Source organism: Simochromis diagramma, unplaced genomic scaffold, assembly GCF_900408965.1.
Source record: "Simochromis diagramma unplaced genomic scaffold, fSimDia1.1 OVJJ01000421.1, whole genome shotgun sequence".
Classification (NCBI taxonomy): Eukaryota; Metazoa; Chordata; class Actinopteri; order Cichliformes; family Cichlidae; genus Simochromis; species Simochromis diagramma.
In genome coordinates, this window is record NW_024387250.1 from 7,371,441 (window position 1) to 7,399,352 (window position 27,912).

The following is a 27,912-nucleotide window of genomic DNA, read 5'->3' on the forward strand; positions in this document are numbered from 1 at the left end:
GAGTGAGAGAATACATCTGAAAGAGACAGGTGGTCGAGGAACCACTGTTCTTTATTAAACAGCCAGTAGCAAGGGGAAAATAAACATGTGTGTAGGTCCAGAAGGCAGCAGAGCCAAGCAAAAACACTGGGTATTGTGGTCAGGTATGTCTCTTCTTGCTTTGATTCTTTCATGTAGTGTTACAGTTACAGACAGCAATGTAACACAGCCACTTGTTTCTGGTTCAGCCCAACACACTTACAGATTTTAGGCCTTTATAGCTGAAGTCAAAGGAGAGAGGTTACCTTCATGTGGTAAATGACGGACTCAAAAGTAGTATGACTTCATCACAGAAGGACCTGAGACCACAGCAGCAGTAGCAGATGGAAGGAACACCAAGATGGATCAAACTAGTCATCCATTAGCCTCCCTGGTGAGTACACTGTCTCTCACAGCAGTAAGAAACAGGCGCCTTGGTGTCACCACATACACTTGCCTACGCAGATCTCTGAATAAAGTAAAAATAAGCATAACAAAGATATTACAAATGAATAATTCAGCTAAAAATATGTCCTTACCCTAAGAGAACCTTGTTTCAAACCAATGTTTCTTTCTGAAAGGCTGCAACTATCTGGTTAGCTTATGTAAGACCAGCATGGGGAAGCAGCTAGTAGGCAGGTATCTAAAAGTAGGCTACATCATGGCAGTGAAGTTGATCTTCTCATCTGCATCATCGGAAGATAGCTAATGAACATACTTCAAAAAATGTGAAATTATGACTTTTGGTGTGGAGCTAGGATTTAGCCTATCTTAGCATAAAGACTGAAGGCCTGAAAGGCTAGGGTGAGTTTAAAAATGGCTCAAAAACCTTGATACTTGAGTACTTAACTTTTTATATTTAACAAAACAGCCGTTTGAAATCCTGTGTTCTGCTTTGTTTTTCTCACTCTTATATGCCAACTGTGCAGAACTTTATGAAGTCACCACAATACCAAATTTAGGCCCACAGTGCTTGTTCAAAGACCAGGAAAAAAAATCTGTGTTCTATCTGGAAAATTACACTATAGTAACTGGTCCCTTGCATCCACGCATGCTACAGTCACACTAGGGAAAAGAGTAGTTGGAAACGGCAGCACGACCAAAAGTCTTGCGACCGTGTGCAAAGAACGTATGATCTTGGTGTCTTTGAAAGGTTTGCTTTGAAGACATGGATAAGGTCTGCAGTACAGTCAGCCTTCACAACAATTTTAGTGGATCAAAACCACGAATAAAATGGGAATAAGATGGATTAAGTTTGTGATGAATCTGCTTTGAGTTTTCAATTGAATGGGGAATTGAACTGAATTAAAATAACAAAGAAAAGTAAATCTGCTTGTGTAATAATGTTATTATTTGTAATAAATCTGCAAAAAATTGCAAATCACAACTCCATACACAGAAAACTACAGTTCAAGTAATACTGAATTGAGATGAATTGAATTGAAAAATAGGGACATACAAGCTGCAGGATGTCAATTTAACCTAAAAAGACATAGGCACACTGCAACCTTGCTTTTATATAGTAATATAACTAATTAGGAACCAGTTGAGTTGTTGTCTCCTGCTGCAAAGAGAGGCTCATGGATTAGGATTAGGATTGACTGCAACGTCCTGGGAATCTGCATTTGGCCTTCAATGGAAAAACAAAAAGTACAGCAACCACCAATTTTTCCTAGTCGTAAGATAGTTGGTGTCTTACTTTTACTCCAGCTGGACTGAGCCATTATACAGACTGAGCAAATCAGATCCTCACTGAACATTAACATAGGAACGTGAGTAATGGTGACCTTTTCATCTCACTCTCGGAAACAATGCTTATGCTTTTAAATTAGGTTCAAATCCATGCCACGGGGAAGATCGGCTAAGAGAAGTGAAACGCAATATATAAATAAGTGAGCGAGAACAATTGTCTCCGGTAAATTACCTGGAACGTAACATGAAACCCAATCAAAGAACAGCATGTCATCAACTCACTCTGTGAAAACCCTTGTTTCCCCTGCTGTGTTGACATCAACTAGGAGTTAAATAAGTGGAACAAACCTGCTCTCCACCTGCATTCACACACTCACCACATTGTGCTGAATGAGTTGTCTTTTGTTTAATTATTATTTCCCAAGGACAGGGAGATTTCCACTTATTGCTCAACTAGGCTGATTGTCATCCCACAAAGATGAATAGTGAGCATTGTGCTTCTCTCCTATGAAGTGATCAGTGCCAGCACCCAGAAGTTTGACACCTCCCTGTGAAATGTTGTTTACATAAGAGCTTGGGTTTGATCCGAATGCTCATTCCAGAAGTATGCCATCTCTTTCATCTGACAAAATAACATGCATTCCGTCTGTGTACTCTGCTTCATTTCTTTACCCTTTCATCTCTTGACGGTTCACTCATGAGTTTGTTAACTCGGGGATGTCTGTCGATGGTGTTTGGCAGCAGAGCTAAAATAACAATGGTTGATATACCAAATACTCAGGCAGATAAAAGCCTTTCATACTTTTTAGATTGTGACGGTAGATAAGCAAATCATTTCTGTTTTTATTGCCCATGAAGTTTTATTAAAAGACTTGAAGAATGTCTATCCGCCTAGATCAGGCTCGAGTTCGCTTTATGTTTGGGTTGTGCAAACACACAGGAACGCGTAAACAGAAATGAAAAGTGTTAATCAGTATTTTCATGAATTGCAGCCTGGATTTGTTCTGTTAAGATAAATGTTTACTGTAGTTACTTGTTTCCAGTTTTTGGAAGCATACAGTAGCATGAAAACGCATGCCAGTGGACGTGCTGATTCATTCTTGTGGTATGACAACAGCAAATGTTGTTGGTTAGGATGCCGCGGCGTGGGCGAGTGTGCTGCTACGCCAAACGTCTCACACCCGAAATTTCACCTCTACAAGGTTTTGCGAGTCTGTGTGTACATGTGCGCTGCTGTAAATGTGTACAAACTGTTCAGCTGCATGTGGGGACATGACTGTGTGTGCGTGTGTGTTTGTGTGTGACAGTGTCTCAGCGCTGCTGACGTTGAGTTTGTTTCTCCGGACTCCACTAAATGTTCCTTAGCTGCCTGTGTAAAGTGAACACACACACAAACAAACACACACAACCTGGCCTTCCTTGAGTTAGGGCACATGCCTGTGGCCTGTGTAAGTCTGTGGTTGGTGTAATGATGACAGGCTCACACACATACTCACAGATTCCAGGACCCCCACAAACATGACTTGGCTGAGCCTGCATGGTATATTGTGCTGCTGACAATGCTACCATTATTCTTAATTACTCTCAAGAATGGACGCTAAATTATTTAAATGGAGTGTGTCTCTCTGAAAGTCTGGCTGCCTCTTGGTCAATCTGCCTATCCTCAGCAGTGGTGGAACAAATACCCAGCTCCTTTACTTCAGCAAAATGGCAGCACCACAAAGTTACTATACCCTAATCATAGAAAATGTGAGTAGTGTAGTTAGTAGGTAGGATTATAAACACTGTTCTCGTTATGCTGGGAAAGTGGCTTCTGGCTCTGTTATACTATCTTACTATTATTCATTTCCATCAAAATGAGAGCTTTCTTGTGTTTTCTGATGTTTTTTTAAATACATAAAAAACTGTTTTCCAAAAGGTTGAGGTAAATCTAAAATAAAATTAAAGTAAATAACTAGAGCGAGCCACACAAATACCTTAGTGCAAGATTTGAGCCCATGGTTTTGTTTTTCCACCACTAATCTTCAATGACAGCCAGAGTAAACCTCACCTTGTCTTCTTTGGACAAACTTCAAGCTAATGTCTGTGGATGTAAACAGATGAAGAGGTTATCTGGCTCGGTCAGATATCAAGAGTGTCTTGTGCGTCTTTTGATCTGACAAGAGAATCAAACAAAAAGTATAGTAATTTCCTCACCATCTTCTAATCTAAACATGTCTAATTACAGGTACCAAGGTGTATTTGAGTGGATTCATAGCCTACATATTAGAGCACATCTATTGCGCAACAGCCAGGAAATGGGGTGTGCTGTGCAATTGGAGAGACTGAGAACTTTTTTTGTTGTTGTTGCATCACAGAAAAAGTGTTGTGGTGCACCTCATTTCATGAAGCCTTGTGTAGATTGAGTAAGATGAAATAATTAAAGGCTTTAACTTGGATAGCCAGTTATCTGCTCTGCTGCACATGAAGGCAGGAGCATCATAATTAGAAACTAGCCAACACCAAAGGTGTAGGTGGCAAACACATTCGTCAGGACACAGATACTTAGTTATTACCTCTTTGTAGGCATCATTTGATATGGTGGGTTGCCTTCATCTGATGATATAGCCTTGATTGACCATTCTCTGCTTTCACAGCAGGACCTGACGTGTTGAGGCTCCAGTAGTAACTCATTACAGTTGTATGTTTGTTGTAAGTCTTTTTGGGTCTGTGTATTTCTTCCTGTAACAACTGTGTTTAGTGATTCTGGGCCAGGTTAAGCACCGCAGACATCCTTCAAACAACTTTTGCTTTTCAGAAGGGGACAGTTGTTACTTTTCTGTGTACCAGCTACTATATGAAGACTAAATCATTTAATTTTTAACTTTTGCAAGAAACCTCTACAAATCCTACATAAAGCCCCCCCCCCCCCCCCCTTTTTTTTTACTGCAGTAGATTCAAATATAAAAAAGAGGAATATAAAGACTGCGTTAAGATTATCACGTGACATTTAATAAAACAAATATATTCAAATTTTCAATAGATAACATTTCTTATAAAACTTTATATATAACACATTTACAATGCATGCAGCACCATGTCTTTATAATACTGGTGTTGACAGAATGTAATAGCTCATTTAAGTGCCACATCCAGGGAAATATGTACAATACAGTAATTTACTGCAATAACCGTGGCATGAAGTTCCATAAAAAGAGAAACAAAACAGCTCTGCCATTACCAATGACATGCATTGATCTTCCTAATACTTCTGAAATGTCACTTCCTAACTTCCGACTCCTCATCTGCTGAAAGGGAATTGATTCAGTCCATCTTGCACTCTTGTATCCCTCTGGGTGTATCACTTTTCCAGGAATCATGTCTACCCTTTCGGCTGATGTGTTTGTGTCAACAACTTTGGCAGGAAAGAATGTCTTAGGTGTCTGTGTGCATGTGTGTGTGCGTGTGTGTCAGCATCTCTTGTGTATGCAAGTGTTTGTCAGTGTCTGTGACTGAGTTGTGGGTTTTGCTGGGCGTGTGAGTGTGCAGGTTTCTCTTTCTGTGTGCGTCCACTCGTTCATGTCAGCGTCTCTGACAGGTGTGTAGGTTCCGGGCTGCAGTCCTGCTGACAGTGTGATCTCGCTCTCCTTTCTCTGGTCGGCAGGCCAGCCCTTCGCCGCAGTCACAACGCTGGAACAGCTCCAAGCCATGGTTGCCTTTCCTGCGGTGGCGCGTACACACCTGGCCCTCTGTCAGAACAGGCTTACAAATACGAGACCAGAAGTGTCTGGCACAGCAAAGACCCTCGGAGCAGTCTGCAGATCTCAGGCAGGCATCCCCCTCTTGGCCTGAAGATGAGGGGGGGAGAGAACAAAGTGAAAATAGGTTACATGGAACAGACCTCCCTGAAAACTTCCTACTGCTGTTACTTGAACCCAACAGATAAGACCAGTGATTTTTAACAGCACACTTACCTTTGACAGCATGAGGCTGGTTGCTATGGGCAGTGGGAGGCTTCTTGGCTCGATGCTCCATGGTACTGTTGTGTGTGTGCCAGCCAGTTGTGAGGGCTACATCTGCGACATCTAAGTCATTTGCCTGGCAAACACCTGAAAAGGTAAAAGAGGAAAATAAATAACTGCATTAAGGGTTTGCAATTAACACTACAGAAAAAAGCCCTTAGTTAATTAAGATATAAATAATAAGTAAAAAGTTAAATTAATAACAAAAATACAGATACAAGATGACTAAAAGAAAACCAAAAGTCATTACTGATTTGAAATGAGCTCACCGTTGCTGCAGCGGTTTCCTGCACAGCACATCGAGTCCCTTGCGCAACGCTTTCGGTTCTTACGGCAGGGTAGGCAGACGCCTCGAGCATCGTTGCAGAATTCCTCACCTCCGCACTCTTCATCATCCGTGCAAACATTTGAGGTCTATATATGATTAAAAACAAAAGTATTATTTCAGGAAGTATATTGTTATGATTTCTGTGGCAACGTATATAAGCGAATCACTATTGTGGTGCACAGACTTGACTTTTACGCACGGCTGAGTTAATTACCTGCAAGGTGTCTGCGGGTAATTTGTGTCCCATGCTACCAGAAGGTGATGTTCGAGGACTCGGACTGACACTATCGGTATCTTTAACAATCGGGGCGCCTGGCAGGTTTTTGATCGCGTTGGAGTTCGTCAGGACTGTGCCCGCGTAAACGTCCCCAAGGTATCCAAACAGCGTGAGATACACAGCCAAGAAGCCGCGGAATGAAGGCATCTTCATGATTCCTTTCTTAAATTCTCCGGCAAACACACGATAAGAATGTTCCTTTTGTTTTGAGAAGAAGAGTGACAAAGTCCAAAATGGCCTTGAATCCAGAATCCTAAAGTTTCCAGAGAGTTTCGGAACGATGTTTGGAAGTCTCCTGACTCGCAGTCCTGGGATGATCTCTCTTTATACATGTGGACCTGTTTGTCTTCCCGCCCCTCGCTGTGCACTACAAAGGCGGAGGGGTGGAATTTCAAACAGAGACCCACTGTACGGAAATGGCCATCTCTGCTCCCTGCACAGGACAACGTTTCAGTGTTTGTGATGATAATGACCTGCAAAGTCTGTCTGAATACCCATCACACAGTGTCGTACACGGGAAATAACCCCACCACCACCAGTCAGTACTTACTCTATCCAGTCAGTATAAAATAAATAAATAAAAACATAAAAAATACAGATGACAAATAATGTTCTCGATGTGTTTTAAAAATGTTACTCATAAATTCATCACTCTTTGTTTAAACAATCACTCAACAACATTTGACAAAATAAAAAATATATTTTAAACACATAAATCACACATAGGGAAGAGTTTTTTTCCTCCATTTTATTGATCACTTATTTTAATTTTCGCAATTACTGTGAAGTTATCAAAATAGGCGGGTAGTATATTTTTCAAACTATTATAGATATAATTTTAGAAAATAAAACAATGACGTTTTTCTAAATGTGTAGCACATTTGATTTGCTGACTGATTTTGATTTATATGTCTGATAGGACCTGTATTTCTGTTGACAACTTACCTGCGCATCTTTGTAGAAGCCGTTTGCTTATTCCAGTTTCTATGACATCCTTTGGCTGCCCTTTGGCTGTGTGAATACAGCGATTGAAGTTACTTAAGTCGATTAACTACTTCATTTGATCCCTCTGATTGCAAAGGGGGCAATTATCCCCCAACGTGTGCTTGATTACACCAGTTGCGGACATCAATGTGTAGGATATGCAGACCATTAAGGGGTGTGAAAACTTTGCCGAATTAATGGACTTCCGTGGAGAGGCCTTTCAGGGTTGACTGGCACTTTGAGATTAAAGGGGACTCTGATCTACCCTGCTCTTTGACCCTTTAGGCTCCACCACTTCTAGAAGGAGAAATGTATTTGAGAATATTCAAATTAAGTCTCAATGTTGTTTTTCCACGTGAATCTGCTGATAACCCCACGTCGCAGTAGACTTGTCTCCGTGTTTGTCCTTAAGTTGTTATCTCTCGTCCCTTTCCTGAGAGACGTGAGCTCTTCTGATTTATTTATTCACCTTAAACCTTTAGTGACACTGATTTCAAAACTTTTTGCACTCTGTGTGTGAACAGTCAGTTTTCGCTGTGCAAGAAGAGCTCCCTTCAGATGCTGAAGTGCGTAATAAAAAACAAGAACTTAAGTTTCTCCTTGTAGATATGTTAGCACTTGGACGTCATCTGCTGGTCACGGAGCCTTTATCCGAAGTTTGAGTGTGAGGACGTGTCTGCGTATGTAGAATAAGCGATGCGCCATAGACACCTGACAAACACACTAGCACTTTGCGCATTTGAATTGCTGCATATCTTTTGAAGTAGAGCTTTTATCTCCACTTTACTGAATGTCAGTACTGGTAAGGTGAGCTCCTTTGATGCACTTTGATCCCCTTTGATCTCACAGAAGTGTCACCCTGTTGTTATGGCTGAAGCCATTTCCCTGTGCCCCAAACAGATTTGTTGTGCGAACAACACGGAGGCCAGAAAAGCTGAATCATCCGCACTTACCACTAAGTGGATGACATTAAACTCTTGGAGTGATTATTAGATATCTGGGAACTTTAAGCGGTTCACATGAGGCTGAGGCACTTGCGTGAAGGGACGTTTTAGTCTTACCATTAGCTCCCCCTTGTGGCAACTACAGCGAACTCTGCACAGCACAAGTTTGAAAGAACACAGCACACACGACTCAAAAGTATTGTTTTTACTCTATAATTTTAAAAATCGTACACGTGGCACTCTGCAAAATAACTTACAGCAGAAAAATAACAACACAAGGCAAATATCAGGTAACTTTGCAGAAGGCAGTCAATAAAAACTGAAAACCAGTGGTTTGGTAAGATATGACATACATAAGGCTTTGTGAAAACATACCCCCCACCCTCCCCCGACACAGTAAAACACTTATGGTTTAGAATTAAGATTTCTTCTTGTGTTTAGTTCTCCATCAATAGATTCATATAATATGTATGTTTGGCTTCCTGGGGTGAATGCACATAGGAGAATTTTGCCTTCAGAACTTTCTGCCTAGAAAGGCTTTGCAATACATGTTTAATATCATCAAAAGGATGAATTTTAACTGTTTCTTCAAGCTTTACCACATAGATTTGCTGCCTAGACACAAGCAAACAATGACCGTAAACTACAACGGATAAGAAAGCTTTTGAAAGGCAAACTTCTCCTGCTAGTGGGGTGAAATGTGACTTGAGCTTTTGAGCCAAACAGTGAAAAGAGAATTTGAATCGTGATGAGATATGATTAATGCTGACATTCTGTCAAAGACTGTCAACAGTGATAAAAATATTTCCATATTTGTATTGGCAAAATATTCATAACTGCAAATCATTCTTGCCGTCTCTAAAAGCTCAAATTTACTGACTGAAACAAGTGATGGATGGTCTTTCTGAGCCATGATTAATGCTCACTGGTGTTTTGTATCAGGCCAGTAGTCATTGACTTCAAAAGATCACATTAGATATGTGGAGAAAAGCATGTCATTGCAGCTATATCAGGTAGGATAGCTTTTAATCATTTTAAATGTTCCCGTGACATAAATCAAAGGCGTAAGCAGGAAATTTATTTCATATATTTTGTCAGCCATCAAATGACTAGAAATTCTTTGTGGTGATTAATGTATTTATTAGATATAAGAAAGGATGAAAAGCAGCCATCTAAGAGGACACATACGTTTTTGAGGTGTATATGTGTTCATGCAGCATCGAAAAGGTCTTGTGATGTAAATTTTGTATGCCATTGACTTAAGGCACTTACATTCCTTTTGACTTCATGTTCTGATTTTTGGACGTAAGAGGTGACGAGCTGGGCGAGAGATCATGGTGATCAAAGTTGAGATTTCACAAAATATAACCTTATTTATTTAGCTTCTTTTTGCCTCTAGGAGACACGTCAAGATTCCCACACGATTATGTTAAGTCAAGATAGTCTTGTGATAATGCAAATGTGGTAAATCTGAGTTCCAAATAAACAGAAGGATGATTTTTTTTTTCATGGCTGAACTCAAACTGGTGAAACCTGTTTAAAAACCTCGACAATACCACAAGTGATAAATCATCGATCAAATTCACAAATTTATACAAGTCTCCAATTTTCTCTAAAGAATGCTGTCAAGTACGTTACAAAGTAATCAAGCACAAAAGAAATCACAATACAAAAACAAAGAACCAGTACTGTCATCTCAACATCGCTTATTATAATTTATCAACAGCACCAAAGACATCAAAACCATGTTCACAGTTATGTCAGTACTATACAGGAGAGGACATCCGGTTTGGGTGGATTCAAGAAGTGACTGAAAAACAAACTGAAGATGGATGTAGGCAGAGAAGCATTCGTATGCATGATTTTTTTTAAAGCCTATTATAGAACAGAAAAGTGTGACCTCTACTTAAGCTTAAAATGAGCTATAACTGTGGATTTTCTCAGTTAATGGTCTTAAGTGCATAAGGACACATTGCTTCATGGAAATACTAGCTGACATTTCACGTGTGCCGGTGTGTGATTCATTAAAATTTTAAGGAGGGCACTTTAAGAGTCACATCTCTTTCCACTGAATGCACTGTGTTTGTGCTTTTCAAGGTAGATTAATCTCACATAAATTGCACTAAGTATTTGATTTCAGCCCGGTAACGTTCATGTGTGACAATAGATCTCGTAAATTCAAATACTACATACCATTCATATTGTGTTTTTTCAATAAGAAGAAAAACCTGTGACATTCAGATTAGTCGTGAGCACTTGGTACCAGTTGCACTTGCCATCTGTAGTGTGTAGATGTCTACAAAGCATTACAGATTGCAGAAAGCAGCTGCATGTTGATAACCAGGGACCAACTGCAGTATCATCATATCCCCTCCCAGAGTCCACCAAATATTTCACTAAATATAGCGGAAAAATGAATCTATAAAAAAAGAAAAAACAATAACCATCCCCTTCCTCTTTTGAGCGGTTGTCAACATATAGTTCCTTTTTCTAGTCGTAGAAGCAAAACTTCGACAAACTTTAAAACATTCATCCATCCACTAAGCATCTCTTCATGATACATGGGAAAACCTGGCTCCGTTATCAGCCTCTGTTGTATTTGTGTGTGTATGTGTGTGTTTGTATCCCTGCACTTTCTTTGCCTTTTAGACCCAAGTGTAAAACAACACCGGAGAAGTGCTACAGCAGTCCCATTATAAATGCTTGATCCAGAGCCACAGTGAAATAAAGGCATATCGGTGACCCAGAGGGTTTGCCATCCAACTATTAATCTTCTTTTCCATATCTTCTCTTTCATTTTTAATGCAGTTTTGTTTTTTACAACACAGCCATGTCCTCCATTAATGACCTCCAAACCATTAAAAGCCAACAAAAGAAGAGTTTCTTCTGGTTTCAAGAGAAGAGGAGGACTTCAAAAATCAACGTCCCAGCCGGAGTTGTCATCAGGAGGTGGGTCTTCATTGTCCTCTGGGAAGCTGTCAAAATTACTTGTGTCAACTGCTGATGTGACCTGGTAGAAACACAAAATAATCTTTCACATAAAGAATAAGCAACAACTGAGTGGCTATAAAACAAAACAAAACGGGCACAGCGTGCACTTACATTAGGGATAATAGGTGGTGTCAGTGTCCCCTTCTTCAAACCTTCCCAGTTAAAGCCCTCAAACCATCTAAAAGAAAAAATAGCATTACTTCATCATTGTGCAGCGAGCAAATTAATACAAATGTCTGGACTGAGTAATGCGTTTTCTCACTTGTGCTTTTGGATGTCTTTGACACCGTTTTTCAAGTTTCCCAGTCTTTCAGAAGGATTATCCCTGAAGTAGAAAAAATAATATATGATTCAGCACGCAGACCACTTAAATGAATTACTATGTATAAATGTCTACAGGCACAAACACTTACCTGCATAGCTTTTTGATTAGGTTGGCAGCATTTTTGGTAATTTTCTTTGGAAACTCAATCATGTCGATTCCTCTCAAGATGATGTTGTAGGTTTTCATAGGATCAGGGCCAGAGAATGGAGGACTACACAACAGAGACCAACATATTACTTTGAAGTAAAACGTGCTTAAGTGTGGACAATTATGTAATCAGCTACCATCAAACTGTTCTGTATAAATTGTGCAATGAGCTGACACATTTTAATTTTCACCAGGTGACTCAACATTTCCAAAACGTTTTGCACGTATTACCGCAAAAACTTCATAAACAAGTTTGTTAAGGACAAGCCCGGGCCTGTGAGTACCTGCCAGTTAAGAGCTCAAACATAAGGATTCCTAGAGACCAGTAGTCAGCTGAGATGTCGTGGCCCTTGTTCAGAATGATCTCTGGTGCTACATACTCTGGTGTCCCACAGAAGGTCCACGTTTTCTTCCCAAACCCAATCTTCTTGGCAAAGCCAAAGTCCACCTAAAGAAAACAACGATTTTGTTGTCAGATTGTAATAATCGGGCAAAGAAAAATTTGACTTAAAATCCTTCTCGTGGTATTTTGGTTCCTATCAGATCATGTTCACTCTTATGCATACTAACGGTGGAATGAAAATGGTGGAAATAGTGGCATTGGTGGGTTTGGAGCTGAGCTGAGTAGCTGCTGGCTGCTCTGCCAAAAGAGACAAGCTGGTTTCTCCATGATGAGAAAAGGGAATGTTGGTGTACCTCAAAAAACAAAACCTAGCATAGCCTTAGTTATACGTCTCTTCACACTGTGATTACTCTTGTATTTAAAGCCATTGTGTGGCAGTATTCAAAATGATTTTTGACATTTCACATACATCAGAGAAAGATGGCATTTGTCTTTTCTTGCATCATCTCTCAAAAACACACAAACATCCAAGTTAGAGGTTTCTGTGTTTCCATGTTGATCTCTTACCAGTTTGGCATAACCCCTGTGGTCCAATATAAGGTTCTCTGGTTTAAGGTCTCTGTAGATAATGCCTTTGGAATGCAGGTAAGCAAAAGCCTCAACTACACAGGCTGTGTAAAACCTGGTGGTCGAGTCCTCAAATGAACCCCTGTAAACACAGCAGGACAAAAGAAGATGAAAATTGTAACTTACATCAAATAGTAAAATGTGATACACTTCCTATAATGTAACTATAAAATCACTAGATATGTTGGTCAAAGCGGGACTCAAATATCATTTTACCAGAATTAACTTAACTGCCACACCTTTCTTTGCCATATAATTGTGTGTGTGTGTGACATTAATCCTTTATGAGTTTACCGATCTCTAAGAATGGTCCACAGTTCTCCGCCTAAACATGCTTCCATCAACATGTAGAGGTATTTGCTGTCCTTGAAGGTTCTGTACAGTCTGAAAACACACAGAAGTGTTTGTTATGACAAACTGCTGTAAAGTTCATAACCACACAACTATTATTTGGCAGAAAAAAAAGCAATGAATTCATCTTCTTAACCAAAAATCCTATAATCTATTTTGAACACATGATAATACTGAAATAAAGCAGTCTGTTGTTGGCCAGGGATTTCCTTTGATATAATTCAGTATTTAAACCGTTTGTTAAAATATACATAAATCATTTTAGTAAACCACAATAAACGGTGTACAGCAAAACACTCCCACAGTGTTTAATTGGATTCAAGTGAGGGGACAAACCTCTCCAAACCAAGTGTTTTTTAAATTGTCATGTTGCTAAACGTCTCTCGGGCCACGCATCTCAAGCCTGTGAGTTATCTTGTCATTCAGTATTCCAGCACACAAATTAGCATTCGTCTCTATTAAAACTTTCCTGAACTGTTTGCATCGCCTTATCAGCGCTCTCTCACCTTCATGTTTTATAGTCAGTACCAGGGTGCTCCTGGCCACAAGCACACCAATGAAGCTGGACCGAAATTGGCATAAATAAATGTATTTCATCCAACTAAAGATTGCCCTGCCAGTGTTTGTCATGCTCCTTTTCACGTTTTAACTGTGCAGTCTTGTGCTACATCATCAGAAAAATGACTTCTGAAACACTTTCACAGATAATCTCTGTGCCAAGTCAGAAGTACTTAATAGAAAGCAAATTGTGCGTGCCCTCATTATTCAAGGGTGACTATTGAACCATCTGTTATTGGTAGCACAGTTTCCCTAAATCTCCTAACTACTGCTGCAGCTGTGTTTTGTTAGCCTGCTGATGCTTGTATCACCCATCTTTATTTTTGTTCAGGCAGTTCTTTATTATTGTTAAGCCACACCATATTACATACAAACCAAGCCAAAATGAGAAAGCCGTGATGATGACAGGCTCTTTTTGTGGCCACGTTCATTAAATAAGTCTTAATAGGGAATGTCAATTTTAATAACTCTTACTTTGATCACCAGAATTAAACATTTAGTAAGATAAGCAAACTTTATTGAGCATTTGAAGGAAGCTAATGTTAAGAAGCTACCTAACAATGAAGTCAGAGTGGGCCTCTTGCATGATGAGCTTTTCTGAGCGAATGTGCTCTTGCTGTCTCGTGTCGACGATGTGCCGCTTCTTGAGGATTTTCATGGCAAATGTTTTGTTCTCATCACTCTTGAGCTGAACCTGCAGTGATAGGGAAAGAGAGAGATTCAAATAGCAACGTGTGCAGCTTGTCAGACAAGTCCAGAATATTGATGTTAATGTCACACTGCAGCGCTTCATACCAGCTCAACGCGTCCAAAGCCACCAACCCCCAGAGTGTCGATGATGTTAAAGTCAGCTAGGTTTAGATTGAAGAAAAACGCATTCTCTGCTTCATACCTGTGGGGCCAGGAAAAAGGGGAGGAAAGAACGAAGGGGAACAGGATTAGAGATGAGATGAAGGATGAAAGAAAACATAATCCACTTTCAACAACCTGAGACAAAATATCCGTCTCTCCTTGAGCTCATTTGTTTGCAAATCTTAGAGGATTTAACTCATAGTAATCTATCAAGGATGTTGTTGAGGATGTGGAGTATAAATATGAGCACATGAACAGGATGTTTTTGAGTTTAGTCTTCTGGCAAATTACTTTGACCTCTCTTTGATCACAGACTAACTGTCCCCAGCTTGTCCCCATTCTTTATAGGAAAGAACAAAGATGGGACATCCGTCACACAGGCTACTCACTACTCAGTTGGCTCAGAAGACATGCCTTGGCTCTGCCACTGAACTCCACAACATGCCAGCATGCTGGCAGTAGAGATTGTTTCCACGTGTCCACCCCTTATCCCCAGATGCCCCATGTCTTCTTTGGTTATTGTTTGATCCAGACAGAGTTTCATCAGCTCAGTTTCTGGATCAGTGGGCTTAGGACAGATCCAAGCCTGGATAGGCCTTTCTGGGTCACTCATAACAGACTATCGCCTCGACGTCAGGCCTCTTCTCTCTCAAAAATATTTCAGCTGTATGTTTATGTAGACAGCGACTTATCAAAAAACACCTCCACAGAAGACGTGTTTAGATAAGTCAGCAGCCTTCTTTCGCAGAGCTGCAGGGATTAAGATTATTTACAAAAATGTAGGTTAAACACTTTCAGAAAAAACTGTTTCAGGTTTGAATGTAATCAGTAAAATGTCAAATTATGTTTGCTTTACGCCATTCTAGCTTATCTGGCTATTCCAAGTGTTAAAAAACCAACCTAACTGTACTTGTTTCAGATCAGTTACACTGGAAACCTTTTCCCTAAGCTACGCAGCAGTGGACACTTTGGTGGCACGTGTTGGCAGGTTACTGAGCACGATGTTTCTCAGAAACACATCAGGTTACCAGGACACTCATGGTTTATTTGTGTATATGTATACACTATCACTATCATGGGAGATTTGCAGGTTATCCTTTCATCTTTTCTCCCCGACCCTGACCTGGATGCAGGCCCAGAAAACACTCCAAATCCTAAAATAAGTGCTGCTTAAGAAAAGGAGACAAGTAACCAAGATTACATGTTTAGTGTGTGTGGTGCAGTATTGTTAACCCTTTAAAGCCTGAAATAGAAAATAATTGCAGGGAAATTACAATTTTTTCAAAATTAAAGAGTTTATTGAACCATCTGACAAATTTGTTTAAAAAATTATTACATTTTAATTTCAGTATATGAATTTTAATTTGTATTGTAGTTGCTTTTTTATCTGGCTTTTTGAAAAATTGCTTAAAAATGTACAATTTATTTAGGTTTTTCAGGTGGGGGGGGGGGGGGGTCACTCTGATGATATAGACGTCTCAAAAACCCACAAAAAACTGCAAGCATCAAATATGACACACTAGGATGTGTCTGGGTGCAGTTAATTAAGGAGCGTTTTGCAAATTCTGTCAAGATATAGAAGAAATGAGAGTAAGGATATAATTTTACACTTTAGAATTTTACACTTGCTAAAACGGTTGACTAGTAATAGAAACATACAACCAGCAGATGGCAGTGTTGCTTCATTATAAGGAGTCAGTATCAAAGCGCTGACGAACAAAAACTGTGCTATTCACAGCCGAAGCACAAAACGAGCCCCTTTTCTATTAGATAAGCGATGAAAGAATAAATTTCTCTTCTATTCTCTACAGATGATGAACATTTCTTCAAGCGGGTAACAATACAAAACCATTAAGCTACTTTGCAATGTAATGAATAATTTTGTCACAGGCAAAACACAATGTCTCAATCAAGGACACACAGTCTCTGTAGGAATCAATGAATGGTGGAGATATTCACTAAAGCAGCGACACACAATACAGTTTTTTCAGATAAGCAGAAAACTACACTCGTCTGTCGCTATAACTGAGCCATGATATGCCGGAAACTGGAATATGATACCAGAGAGAAGATCCAGTGAGACTGAAACCATACATCCACCTTAAATAGATGTCTAAACCATGACCTTGAATAAAAGTGAACACAGAGAGCTTAGCAGCATCTGACACAGTTTCCTGAACAGCATATGCATTGTGAGGTTGCAATAAGATGTTACTTATAACTGCTAACATGAAAATCCATTACAAGCTCAGCATTACAAAGTGTTCCTATGCAGGTCAAGTAGCACCCCAGTGGGTGATAATCTGTATCACTGAACGAATGAGGTCATAAAAATGATGCAATCCCCGTGTGTCTAAAGTGTGTGTCAGTATTTGTGTGGGAGTGTGTGTACGATTATCCTCATTTACTTTGCCCCAGTTCTTCTTCATCAGACTGACTCAGGGGAGCAGAAAGAGGAGAAGAAAGCACTTCTGACCTTAAACCAGACTTAAATGTCACTTTTATTTATGGGTGATTCCTGTTTATTGAACATCTACACTCCCAAAAGACACAGGACCCACTGAGTCATAGTGGGTCATATTTTCTCATAGATTTTTAGTTATTCAGGGTTTTTTCACCAGAAGGGCCCAAATTGCTGATTAAAGGTAAGTGGAAATAGCTGCTTGAAAGGGCAATTAGAACATTTTAATCACAAAGAGTGGGGAATAAAACTGGTGCATTTAAATGACGAATATAATTTTAACGACAAGAAGCAGAAGATTATTTTTAGATGATTTTATTCCTTTAAAAATAAAGGGTAAACATAAAGCTTCGGGATATACAGGCAACATAATTTCAGATTTCTCTATAAGACATTTTCTGTTAAGTCTGCATCGCTGGAGAAAATCAGCTTTTTTCTTTTACTTTGTCTTATCTTTAAATTCTCCCCTCACCTCAGAATACATAAAAGTTTTTATGAATGCAGTAGCAGTGTGCAGAATGTAGCATCTCCTTCTCAGAGAAGCAAGGCCTTGATCAAAAACAATGTGTGCATATACAGTAGCATGTGACAGGGAGCTAGTCTTTGAAGAAAAGACCTGTCAGCCCCGCAGAGAGCAGCTATAATTTCCTGTACAGCAACAGCACTACTGAAATATGCTTATCCACTGTGACCAATTAGAGACAGTTTCCATCTCAGAGGGATCCTGACTCAGGCTTTCCTCAACAAGAAGCAAACGTGCTCTGCTGAGTGGGGAGTGTCAGCAAGAGACTACACAGCACGCAGCAGGGAAAGCTGCCCTAATCAGGGTGATGAGACAGATTTGAGAGAGCAGAGTAGGTGAGTGGGTCTAATTTGAGTTAAAGTTCTGGCTCGATGATAAAGTTATAAACATTTGTCATGCAAAAGTACAACTTGTTACTCCTTTGCATAAAATCTAACTTGCTCAAGGAATCTTTTAAGCTGTCTGCAAGTCGCACTGTGTGACACAGACCTAATTAACTCGGGTACCTTATCTAGGTGATAGAATGATAATGTAGAACACTGTAATTCTCTCCTATCTTTTTATTTTGCCACACAAGATGCTGTACCCTTCATGGTGGGTCATTGTAAAGGCTTGGATCGTAAAACCAAGGCTTCTGCTAATACAACACAACAATATTTTGTTGATCATCATTTCATGCTGACAGCCACTGGATATTATGTTATCATATTATCATAGATCTACTGGCAGGCCAAACAATCATCAGTGGAGCCATAAAGTAGATCTGGCCAGGGCCGAAAGCCAGAGGTAGGGCACTATACGCTCCCTGTTATACCCATCGGTTTCTTGTTGCCTCTTTCCAACCCTGGTGGTATGTTTTGCTCTTGACTGCTCTGCTGACGACATGCCACTTACTTGCAAAAGATCACTGGCACTCTCAGCTAGAAATCCACAGCACCGGGCAGATGTCTAGTCTGTTTTGTCACCCTCTTGTTCTCTCTGTCTCTCTAAATCTATCTACATATGGGATAAGCTGTTCCTGCTCTCTGGCTCCCTGTAAACTGTCATTACTGGGTTCTTGTTTCTACTCACCTTGACTCTCAACATAGCGCTGAATCAGTGGGGTATCAGATTATGCCAAGAGATGGCTGAAAGAACCTCTAGATTCCCACCTCAATGCCAAAGTGCCTTCTATAGAGCCATTCTCTTATTCCCATAGTGAAGATAAAGTACATATTAATTCCTCCAGAAATAGAGGTGAAGGTTATAGCGCATGCTTTCTGTTTCCCACAGAGTGTTGCATTATTACATAACAGAAGTAACGGCATGAAGCATTAACAGCTAGCCTGCATGTCTCTTTGCAAAACACTGCAGGCGCTAGGCATTCACATTGAGTATAAATGACTTTTTCTTTGTCTTACTTGGCTTTGGCATCAGCATCCTCGTGGCCTTTGCTGGATACATCCTCCAAACTCCCAATCAGGTGCTTGAATGAACTGAAACACAGACAGTAACAGTTAAAACAGCACCTGGTGAAGAATTTTTGACACTGTTTTGCTTGAAAATCTACAGACAATGCAGGTCTAAGTAACAGAGCATAAGTGTAAGGAACACAGATACATATATTCTGATTCGTTCTATGAGAATATATGAATCTGTTACTGTTAGCTTATGTTACAGGGAACAAAGCACCTTATATCTGTATAAGAAGCTGGCACACAGTATGACTAATCTGCCATACACACTCCCAGTTAGTATTAAATATTCATCAGTCTGCTTTTAGAGACAAGCCTCTAAAAATCGCAGACGAGGAGACAGATGAGAAGACACAGCTACCCCAAAGAGGTGTAAAACAGTGTGATAGCAGATGGTGGGTGAGAGAGATTTTTGAGACAAAAGTAGACGCTTTGCATGAATATTTAGAGAATAAATTAAAAATTTAAAACGCACTGTGTTGAGTGATAAAGAAATCATTGGATATTATGCAAGGTAAAACTCCTCCCATGACAATATTTTATATCTTTTTCAGTACTAAATAAATCCGTTAAGTGATTTAGGTGATAGAAGCAGAGCAACAACATATTTTTATTCCTCTGTATTTCTAATTATGACAAGAAGAAAAGTGCAAATTCTGAAAGTTAAAGAATAGGTTAGAGCATATTAGATGGATCTACAGAACAATAAGCTTCACAGCATAATAACTTGCTGAAATAAAATCCTCCAAATTTCTTGAGAGATTTGGCACATGAAAAATAACTCCCGTGTTTCGGCTCATTTCTCCCTGAAGTATGGGTTTCTATGCAAAATAAAGATTCCAAACATCCTGGAAGAACAACTAGCTGACACTTTTCAAGCAGGGCTCATCAAGCTGTCAGCTAGAAGATGCACTGCATCTGGTGTTTTCTCCTGTTGAGACCATAATGCCTGCTAGCTAGGGCTGTTTCTGAGCTGAGCTTTTCTCTAAATTTTTTGCTGCTTACAGTGTCTATTGGACTGAGCCAGTAAATCCCTGCTGCTTCTTTTTTTATTCTCTCTCGCTTTCCCACGGCTCCTGTAATTATCCTTATTTTACCTCTTAGCGTGCACACTGTTTGATTTTCAAGCGTCACACATGCACGGCTATCAAGAAAATAAACAGAAGGGCACAGAATACCAAAAGATTCAAAAACAAATATTCTGCACCAAAACCAGCCTGATTGAGGGACACAAACGCACACACTGAACCACTTTTGTGGGCCGTGGCAGCATTAGCTGCTTGCATGAAAGGCAGCAGTAATCACCTGCACTGGATGACTCACTCACTATCCCCTCTGCTAGCTTTGAGGATGGCCCATTTGTGCCTGCTGTGTTCCCTAAGGCAACAAGGGAGCCCCTTGGAAAGCTGATACCATTTCCTCTCCCCACACAGCCTGTCTGTTTTTAATGCAAGAGACAGCGATGCTACTAGACAGGCTGTTTCCTTACAAAGTAAGCGGTTATGAACTTTTTCAGATATACAATAGCTTAATCTTACTATTAAACATTATAAACACTGTAATTAAATGTCAAATTGCATTATTGCAACTGGGGGAAAATAGCAAATGTTTGAGCTCAGACAAACATAGTTGTGCTGTGGGGTGATTAGGTAAAAATCAGTGGAGAAAATAGCAGCTGTTAGTCATTCCTGCATCTAGCATATATTTAAATTCTTGGATTCTGGACACGTTACACCTGATTTTCCAGCATAACTGAACAAAGCAAATGCAAATAAGTTAATTTCTTTGTTCTGTGTGTGGAAAATATTTACATGACAATCAAGCTGAGCCCTGAACATAGAAACTGAACAGGCTTAGATGATGGCGTGATTACATTTTTGTAACTTTTATCATCTCTAAAATTTAATGTAGAGCAGAACTATTTAACATCGGCTGACATGCAGTGCCTGTAGAGACTAAAATCGTACATTTTGGATTGCAGTGTAACGCAATAAAACAAGAAAGGAAGACTCATGAAGTTAGCAATCTTAAGCAATAACATTTGTATTACAGAATACAAATGCTTGCATTATGTAACACCAGCTAACATAAATTGGTCATACCAAACCAAATATGGCTGCAACAGCACACCCTCTGAATATATTAAAGTTTGTAAATGTATAATTTAATGTTTGTCGTTTAAATCCACCTTTTAAGCTCTAAAATATAAAAGAGATACCAATTAGGCTGAATCATGACCTAGTATAGGACCTTTTTACACATTTATTGAATTTATTGAATTTTGGAAAGCCTTGATGTTTTGAGCCAAACGCCAACTAAATGTGCCGTGGCCACTTGTAAAGGTTGATACGCCAATTAACTTGAGTCATGACCCAATACAGAACCTCTTTCTCAAATTTATTGAATTGTGCATAATGCACCAGAAACACAACCATAAATGCTGATGACGATGTCAGCCGCTTACGGTTACGTCATTGGCACTGCAAAGATTCATTGCAATCTAAAGTCTAAATCAGTGGTTCTTAACCTTGTTGGAGGTACCGAACCCCACCAGCTTCATATGCGCATTCACTGAACCCCTCTTTAGTGAAAAATAAAATGTGATTTTTTTACTGGTGCACAAAATGAGCCATGCATGTCATGGCGGAGGCTCTGCCGAACCCCTGAGACCGACTCACTGAACCCCTAGGGTTCGATCGAACCCAGGTTAAGAACCACTGGTCTAAATCAAGCGTACGTCTGCCGTGGTCACTCACAAATGAGGAGAAGTGGCCTCAGATTGATGTTTCAGCAAAATCAAAATTTGTAGGTTTGTTTCATTGCTGCTTGTGACAGACATTTATTCAATGTAAAACTTGAAACAGCCATTTTTTTAATGTAAATGAGTACAGACGGTGTAGAAAAGTCACTAGTTCCCTTGAGGATTGATTTTATTGATACTCACTCTCGATCGATGACTAGACAGGTGACTGCGCCCGCAGCAATGACACTGGCCGTCCTGATGTCCTCCCTGGAGAAAATGAACACACAACACAATCAGGCACAACTTCAAAACTAAAACTTTGATCAAATCCTAAAAAAGTGTGTTGCCGTTATAAAATAATATTTTCATTCATTTTAAAGACCATATCATGGAGGTGATTGAAATCTGTCATATCACTTCATATGCAAACTTGACACATAATAAAAAATACATTAAATTCACTGTCAGGAAACATATCACTGCAGAATTTGCATTACTCTTTATCATATTTGACATCAAGCTCATCTTCCTCTGATGACAGTCCTTCTTCAGACGAGTCACCCCAGTCGCACGAATCCTCTGAGTCCGTATCCCAAGACTCCATCCTTTACTGTGAAAATTCTTTTCCACACAGAGCCCCACAGGGATTAGCTCTAAATCTGAACCAGTGCACTGCCCAGGGCACCCCCCTAACAAAGGACACCTGTGTAGTAATTCTGTATAAGTTTCCAATCTGAGGATAGTGTTATCCACTTCAGTACAAACTAAAAAATGTAAAACAGATGAAAAATTCTTCGGGTGGTTTCCCATAAGCAGATTATTTCAAACTGTATCCTTTAAAAAAAGTAATAAAATAAAATAGAAAGAAGATTTGGTTATAAGATTGTTATAATATCCCAGAAGGGAGCAAATCAAAAGCTAAAACCGTCTACTTTCTAGATTTAAAAAGAGTCGATTCATTTTAGCTGGGGCACTAACAGAAGCTAGCCTGGGACAAACACTGTCTGTGCCTGGTCTGAACTCAAAGACATATGGCAACCTATTTCAATGAAGTGAGGTGACAATTCCTCCTCGTGCCATGTGAACTCCCTCTGCTGCCTTCCCTCGTCCAAACACACACATCCACAACCCCCCCTCGCCCAACACACATGCTCACGCACATGTTCACACACACTCTGCCTCGCTCTTGCTGCTGACCCGTCTGAATAAAGGTCACAGCTGGTGGAAGAACAAAAAAACACTGAAAGGTGAGGACTACAGAGGAGAAGGGAGGCTAGGGATATATTAACAGACGAGAACTGAGGCTCTCAAGCTAGCTGTGTTACAGAATTTCATTCACCTCTGTTAAGCTCCAAGGACCTCCATCCATGCTCTTAATGCAATACCCTGGCCAACACTTCTCCACCTGTTCTCCTGCTTGCCCCCAACACTTTTCAAAACAATTGACATAGACATACTTGCAGTATTAGCAAGCAGTTTAATGGGTAAAAGGAGAGTGGTCTGTAACTCAAACCGCCAATGATTTAAAAACCTTGAAAGTATAATTATTTTCTTCTTCTTCTTCTTCTGTCTGCTCCCTTTAAGTGGTCACCACAGTGGATCATCTGCCACCTCCCCCTATCCCTAGCATCCTCTTCTATCACACCAACCCTCTGCATGTCCTCCTTCATCACATCCATGTATTTCCTGTTTTCTTCCTGCTTGGCACCTCCATATTTAACGAACTTTGTCCATTATATCCAACTTTGTCTTTAAAACATTTGATCTTTCTGTCACAGTGCTACAAAGATTGATGCTAATATTAAACATGACCAAAGTTTCAAATAATGAGGTCAGCGTCTGTGCAAGTAGTCCCTGTGAGCAAGCTCCAGCTTCAAACTTGTCTAAACACAGTTTCTGAACATGTATCCTTAGTATGGCTTTCTCAGTGCTCTCTGCTCTACCTTAGAACACAAAAGCCCCACCCACCTAGTGTTCAAACCTTCTGTTTGAGAAGACGAGCCAATCACAAGCAGTTTAACAAGAACATGAGCAAAAATGAAGAGAAACCTGAGTGGATGAAGTCAAGGTAAGATAAATGAGGTCAACTCATTAGAATTACACATAATTCAGCAGTTATAACGAGCAACAGTACACAATGTATTACAAAGGCTTGTCTCATAAAAGGAAGTGTACAATGTATGCGTCATTCACTAACCATGGTGATACAGCGAAACAACATAACGCCACGGGCTATATTAAAAAAAAGTGTTTATGTAAGCATGAATCATCCTTCAGAGACCTCAAGGGTTTCATATTAGACAAAGCATTTTACACCTGTCCCCTGCTGCTCGACTATAGCTGAGGAAAACAACTTTGTGCGCCATGGCAGTGATACTGGCGATGTTCTATTTGAAACACAATCCCTAAACAATATCTGTCAGTGTGATTCACACTGCTGAGCCTAAGCTGAGCCTAAGCCAAAGATGGCTCAGTACTTGTTAATTGTGGCACAAGAAGAAATGCACTGGAAAGCAGCCACACACACACATTTCCACAAGTAGTGTCACACTAAAAGCAGCTGCATGCTGTGTCTGGAATGTCCTTTAGACTTACACAGGAGCCTGTGGTGTTGATTTCCAGTAGACAGTTGAAATGAACATGGTAATTGGACAGTGATCTGGTGTCCTGGGAAAGGGGTTATGAAAATAATTTATGGTTGGAGGCAGAGAGTGGGGCAGTAGCTATGGGCAGGGTGGGGGAGAATAAAAGCCAGGTTAAGACTGGGTCGAGAATTAGAGGTGACTGTGGAGGATGCAGGCACTGGTTTGTGCTTAACCCTGCAACACCAAATGTTCCATGTTTGATACATGAGGTCTTGTAAGTAAGACCTCTACAACATCAGTGTGTGTGTGTTTCTTTTAGTGAAAAACCTGAATAAATGTTTAAACAATAAACTGCACAAAAATGCATGTAGTAAAAATGATTTAAATTAAAAGTCATACATGCAGAATAAAATTTAATGCCTTCTCTAAAAGAAAAAAACACTGTCAGAATGTTCAATAAACACTCCAGATTCATAAAATGAGAATTTTGTGACAATTATTTAATGGTTCAGGCTTTGCAGGGTTCATTTCTGTGGCTGAGATATTTTTTGAGATATATTTATATATATCTATTTTAATTCAATTCAATTTTATTTTATTTATACAGCGCCAAATCAGTCGCCTCAAGGCGCTTTATATTGTGCAGTAGATCCTACAATAATAGATACAGAGAAAAACCCAACAATCATATGACCCCCTATGAGCAAGCACTTTGGTGACATATTTTAAACTATATATATATATATGTGTGTGTGTATTAAAGTTAAAAAATAGATTTTATTCAAATAATAAAAAGTCTCACTGAGATTAAAGTAGCAACTTCTTTTGCAGAAGAGTCAGGCAGAACAAGTGGCAGGCCATTTTAACTAAATACAGCATCTATTTATCCACATACCTCTAATCTGGGGAGAGCAATCTAAGCAGAGATACCTAGACCTCCCTCTCCCCTGCCACCACCTCCAGTTTTTCAGGGGTGTTCCCTGGTGGGTGTGGTCCTGGGGCTTTGACATGCATGAAACACATCACCTTGGAGGCATCCAGGAGGCATCCCATTCAGGTGCCTAAACCACTTCAGTTGGTTCTTTTGATGTGAAAAGTGTCTCTACCCGAAAGATCAAGCTTGTCACCCTGGAGCAAGTTCCAAAGGGTGTCTGCCAATTATATTGTTAAATCTTATTCTTTTGGTCACCTCCTGCAGTCCATAGCCATAAGTGAGGGGAGGAACGTGGATTGATAAATTAATTGTCAGCCTTTCCTTTGCGCTCAGCTCCCTCTTTCCCACAACAGCTGTCTGTACCGATTTAAATTAAAAAGAGACACAATTTTCATTATTCAACACTAAATGAGTCCCACAGTATTTGTGCAGCTACAGTACTTCCCATTAAGTACAAATTGCATAACAAAGACTATACCTACTTTCAATGCATGCCACAACTTTTACATTCATGAATATATTTTCCTAGTATTCCAGGACGCTGCTCCTCAGTTATTGAAATCAAAATATTTCTCTGAAACACTTCCTTATTGGTGCATGAATTGTCTCCTTTGAAGTTATATTTCAGTCATGGGCTACAGTATTCTGTTATTTTAAAAAAAACACAGACCACACACCCCATGTTTGATTATTTTAACAAAGACAATGTGGGAAGTCTCAGATGTCTGAGCTTGCCATAAACACACTCAGAGCTTGTGTTTCTCATACAGAGCATTTATTTTTGTGGCCTGTGCAAAAATAAACCTTTTGTGGTTGGCCTTCTATTTATTATTTCACACTGTCAAATCTCTGCTTGGACACACAGTTGGCACATCAGTCTGCCAGACTGGCACATTCTTAAATATTTAGTCATTTCGTTGTCAGTGCAGTGCAGTGCAGGGCTCCAGCTGAGCAACTAAGTGCTTCCTTACCTACACCCAGAACAAAATCTGTGGCCTGTGGGGGAAAAAAAAGAAGCAGTACTCTTTTTTTTTTCTTCATATCTGCACTGCTACACAACAAAGGGATTTTTCCCCCCTAAAATAATGATTTAGAAATAAAAGCAACATGGGATTTGCTTTGAAAAAGTGCTTCTGAAGCAGCAGCTACAAAAAAAGTATAGTTACCAAAATGTGAAAAATTTGAGAGAATGTAGACAAAGCAATGTAAAATATTCAGAATTGTAGTTAATACTAAATGAATGATAGAAGCTAAAGCAGTGACTCAGGGGAAATCTATTAATAGAATGAGTGTATGGCTTGGAGTGAAGGGAAAGTGATGATTTTGTGCAATAGTGGCAACATATCCACACTATTACAAACTCTCACAGTGAATTATCAGAGCGCTATTGTTGGTCTGAAGGTGTTCTGACACCGATACCAATCAAACTTCTCTCAGTTACATCAGACTTCTTTTTTTAAATAGCACCTTCAGCTGGAACATTCCCACAAACATACCCACACAAAATACACTCAGGAGTTGGAGGTCAGGTCACACATTGTCTACGCAGGTGATGGTCCAACTCCTCCAATGAAAGTTAACACATCACAGTGACATGAGGAATGTAATATCAGATATGTTCTCCTTAAGTACAAACAACATATCACCCTCGAAGTGCGTCTCTTCCCGGAACATCCATCACTGCGAAGAGGTACATATATACTGTAGTCATTCAGGACCTATAGATGTGCAAGCCCCTTAGAGAGTAATCTGATATTTCTTCCACTGCCTTAACGTATACACATCTCACGCCAGCACTCACACAAGCTCTCGCAAACCATTATAGCTGGCAGGGGAACTGACTTTGATTTGTAAATATGTTGTTCTCACAGATCAAAGGCAACGTCTTCAGATGGACAGAGTAGCCTTTGAGTATAGGCTATTGAGTTTCATGAGCAAGGACATGCACAGTTAACTCCTAATTAGAAAGATTAGAAAGCCCAGCAGAAGAGCCCTCTGATCAAAAGCCTAGTTCCAAGATGGCCAGCATCTCCATCATTTCAATTTGCGAGACACCCTTGACCATCAAAGGTATAGTCAAATAAGCTTCTCCAGCTCAAGACACTCTAAGACAAAAGGTGTTTATAACAAGAGACAGTGAGCCGGAGATAGCAGTTTGTTAAACAAAAGTGTTTCTCTTGATTAAACAAAGCACAAGATGCTCTTAAGCATGCTTTGAAGAGCTTTCAAAATGGCACAACATTTAAAAGTATATTGTGATAACCACTGACTATTTATCCTGCTGTATAGTCCATGTGCAAAACCCTCACTCCCAACAAATGAGTGATATGAGTAATGAATCATGGATAATATTAATGCTAAGCATATGCTGCACTTCAATTAAATCCTGTTAAATTAATTTAAAGTTACATCAACAGTCACCTCAAGATGCTTTATATTGTAAAGTAAAGACCCTATAATAATAGAGAGAAAACCCCAACAATCAGACAGCTCCCTATGAGCAAGCACTTGGTGACAGTGGTGTCACAGCCAGCGGGGGCAGACCGTGTGGAGAGTGTGTGTGGTGGACCCAGGCGCGAACACAGGCGAGGAGACGGGAGTGAACTTAAACTGAAAGCGAGCCTTTATTTGGGCTGATGCAGAAGGGAGTAGACAAAACATAACAGGGACAGACTGCAACTAACCAAAAACCTAAACTGGAAAAACACTAACCTGACTGAAAGGAATAACTATGACCACCGTGAACAGAATGCTGTGCAGATGCATGGAAACTG

The 27,912-nt window shown here is 39.8% G+C and overlaps 2 protein-coding genes across 6 annotated transcripts in view; both read right to left on the reverse strand.

Moving 5' to 3' along the window:
* Nucleotides 1-4,679: 4,679 nt before the first annotated feature.
* Nucleotides 4,680-6,636, reverse strand: LOC120715028 (dickkopf-related protein 1-like). The gene is made up of 4 exons (XM_040001759.1): nucleotides 6,254-6,636; nucleotides 5,981-6,125; nucleotides 5,664-5,798; nucleotides 4,680-5,537 (listed from the first exon to the last, which is right to left on the reverse strand). Exons 1-4 carry the CDS (start codon nucleotides 6,467-6,469, stop codon nucleotides 5,272-5,274), a joined length of 762 nt encoding a protein of 253 aa, XP_039857693.1. The 5' UTR covers nucleotides 6,470-6,636; the 3' UTR covers nucleotides 4,680-5,271.
* A 2,724-nt stretch (nucleotides 6,637-9,360) lies between these two features.
* Nucleotides 9,361-27,912, reverse strand: part of LOC120714821 (cGMP-dependent protein kinase 1) — a 96,073-nt gene continuing 77,521 nt past the window's right edge. For 4 of the 5 annotated variants that reach the window (XM_040001313.1, XM_040001312.1, XM_040001315.1 and 1 more), the window contains 11 exons: nucleotides 21,821-21,886; nucleotides 18,823-18,897; nucleotides 14,382-14,478; nucleotides 14,141-14,280; nucleotides 12,972-13,061; nucleotides 12,618-12,759; nucleotides 11,992-12,155; nucleotides 11,649-11,771; nucleotides 11,498-11,560; nucleotides 11,347-11,413; nucleotides 9,361-11,254 (listed from right to left, as the gene is read on the reverse strand). In XM_040001313.1, coding sequence (XP_039857247.1) covers nucleotides 11,156-11,254; nucleotides 11,347-11,413; nucleotides 11,498-11,560; nucleotides 11,649-11,771; nucleotides 11,992-12,155; nucleotides 12,618-12,759; nucleotides 12,972-13,061; nucleotides 14,141-14,280; nucleotides 14,382-14,478; nucleotides 18,823-18,897; nucleotides 21,821-21,886 — 1,126 coding nt within the window. In that variant the 3' untranslated portion in view covers nucleotides 9,361-11,155. Of the gene's footprint in view, nucleotides 11,255-11,346; nucleotides 11,414-11,497; nucleotides 11,561-11,648; nucleotides 11,772-11,991; nucleotides 12,156-12,617; nucleotides 12,760-12,971; nucleotides 13,062-14,140; nucleotides 14,281-14,381; nucleotides 14,479-18,822; nucleotides 18,898-21,820; nucleotides 21,887-22,116; nucleotides 24,583-27,912 lie in introns of those variants that run through there. The other variant, XM_040001317.1, reaches the window with a different exon arrangement.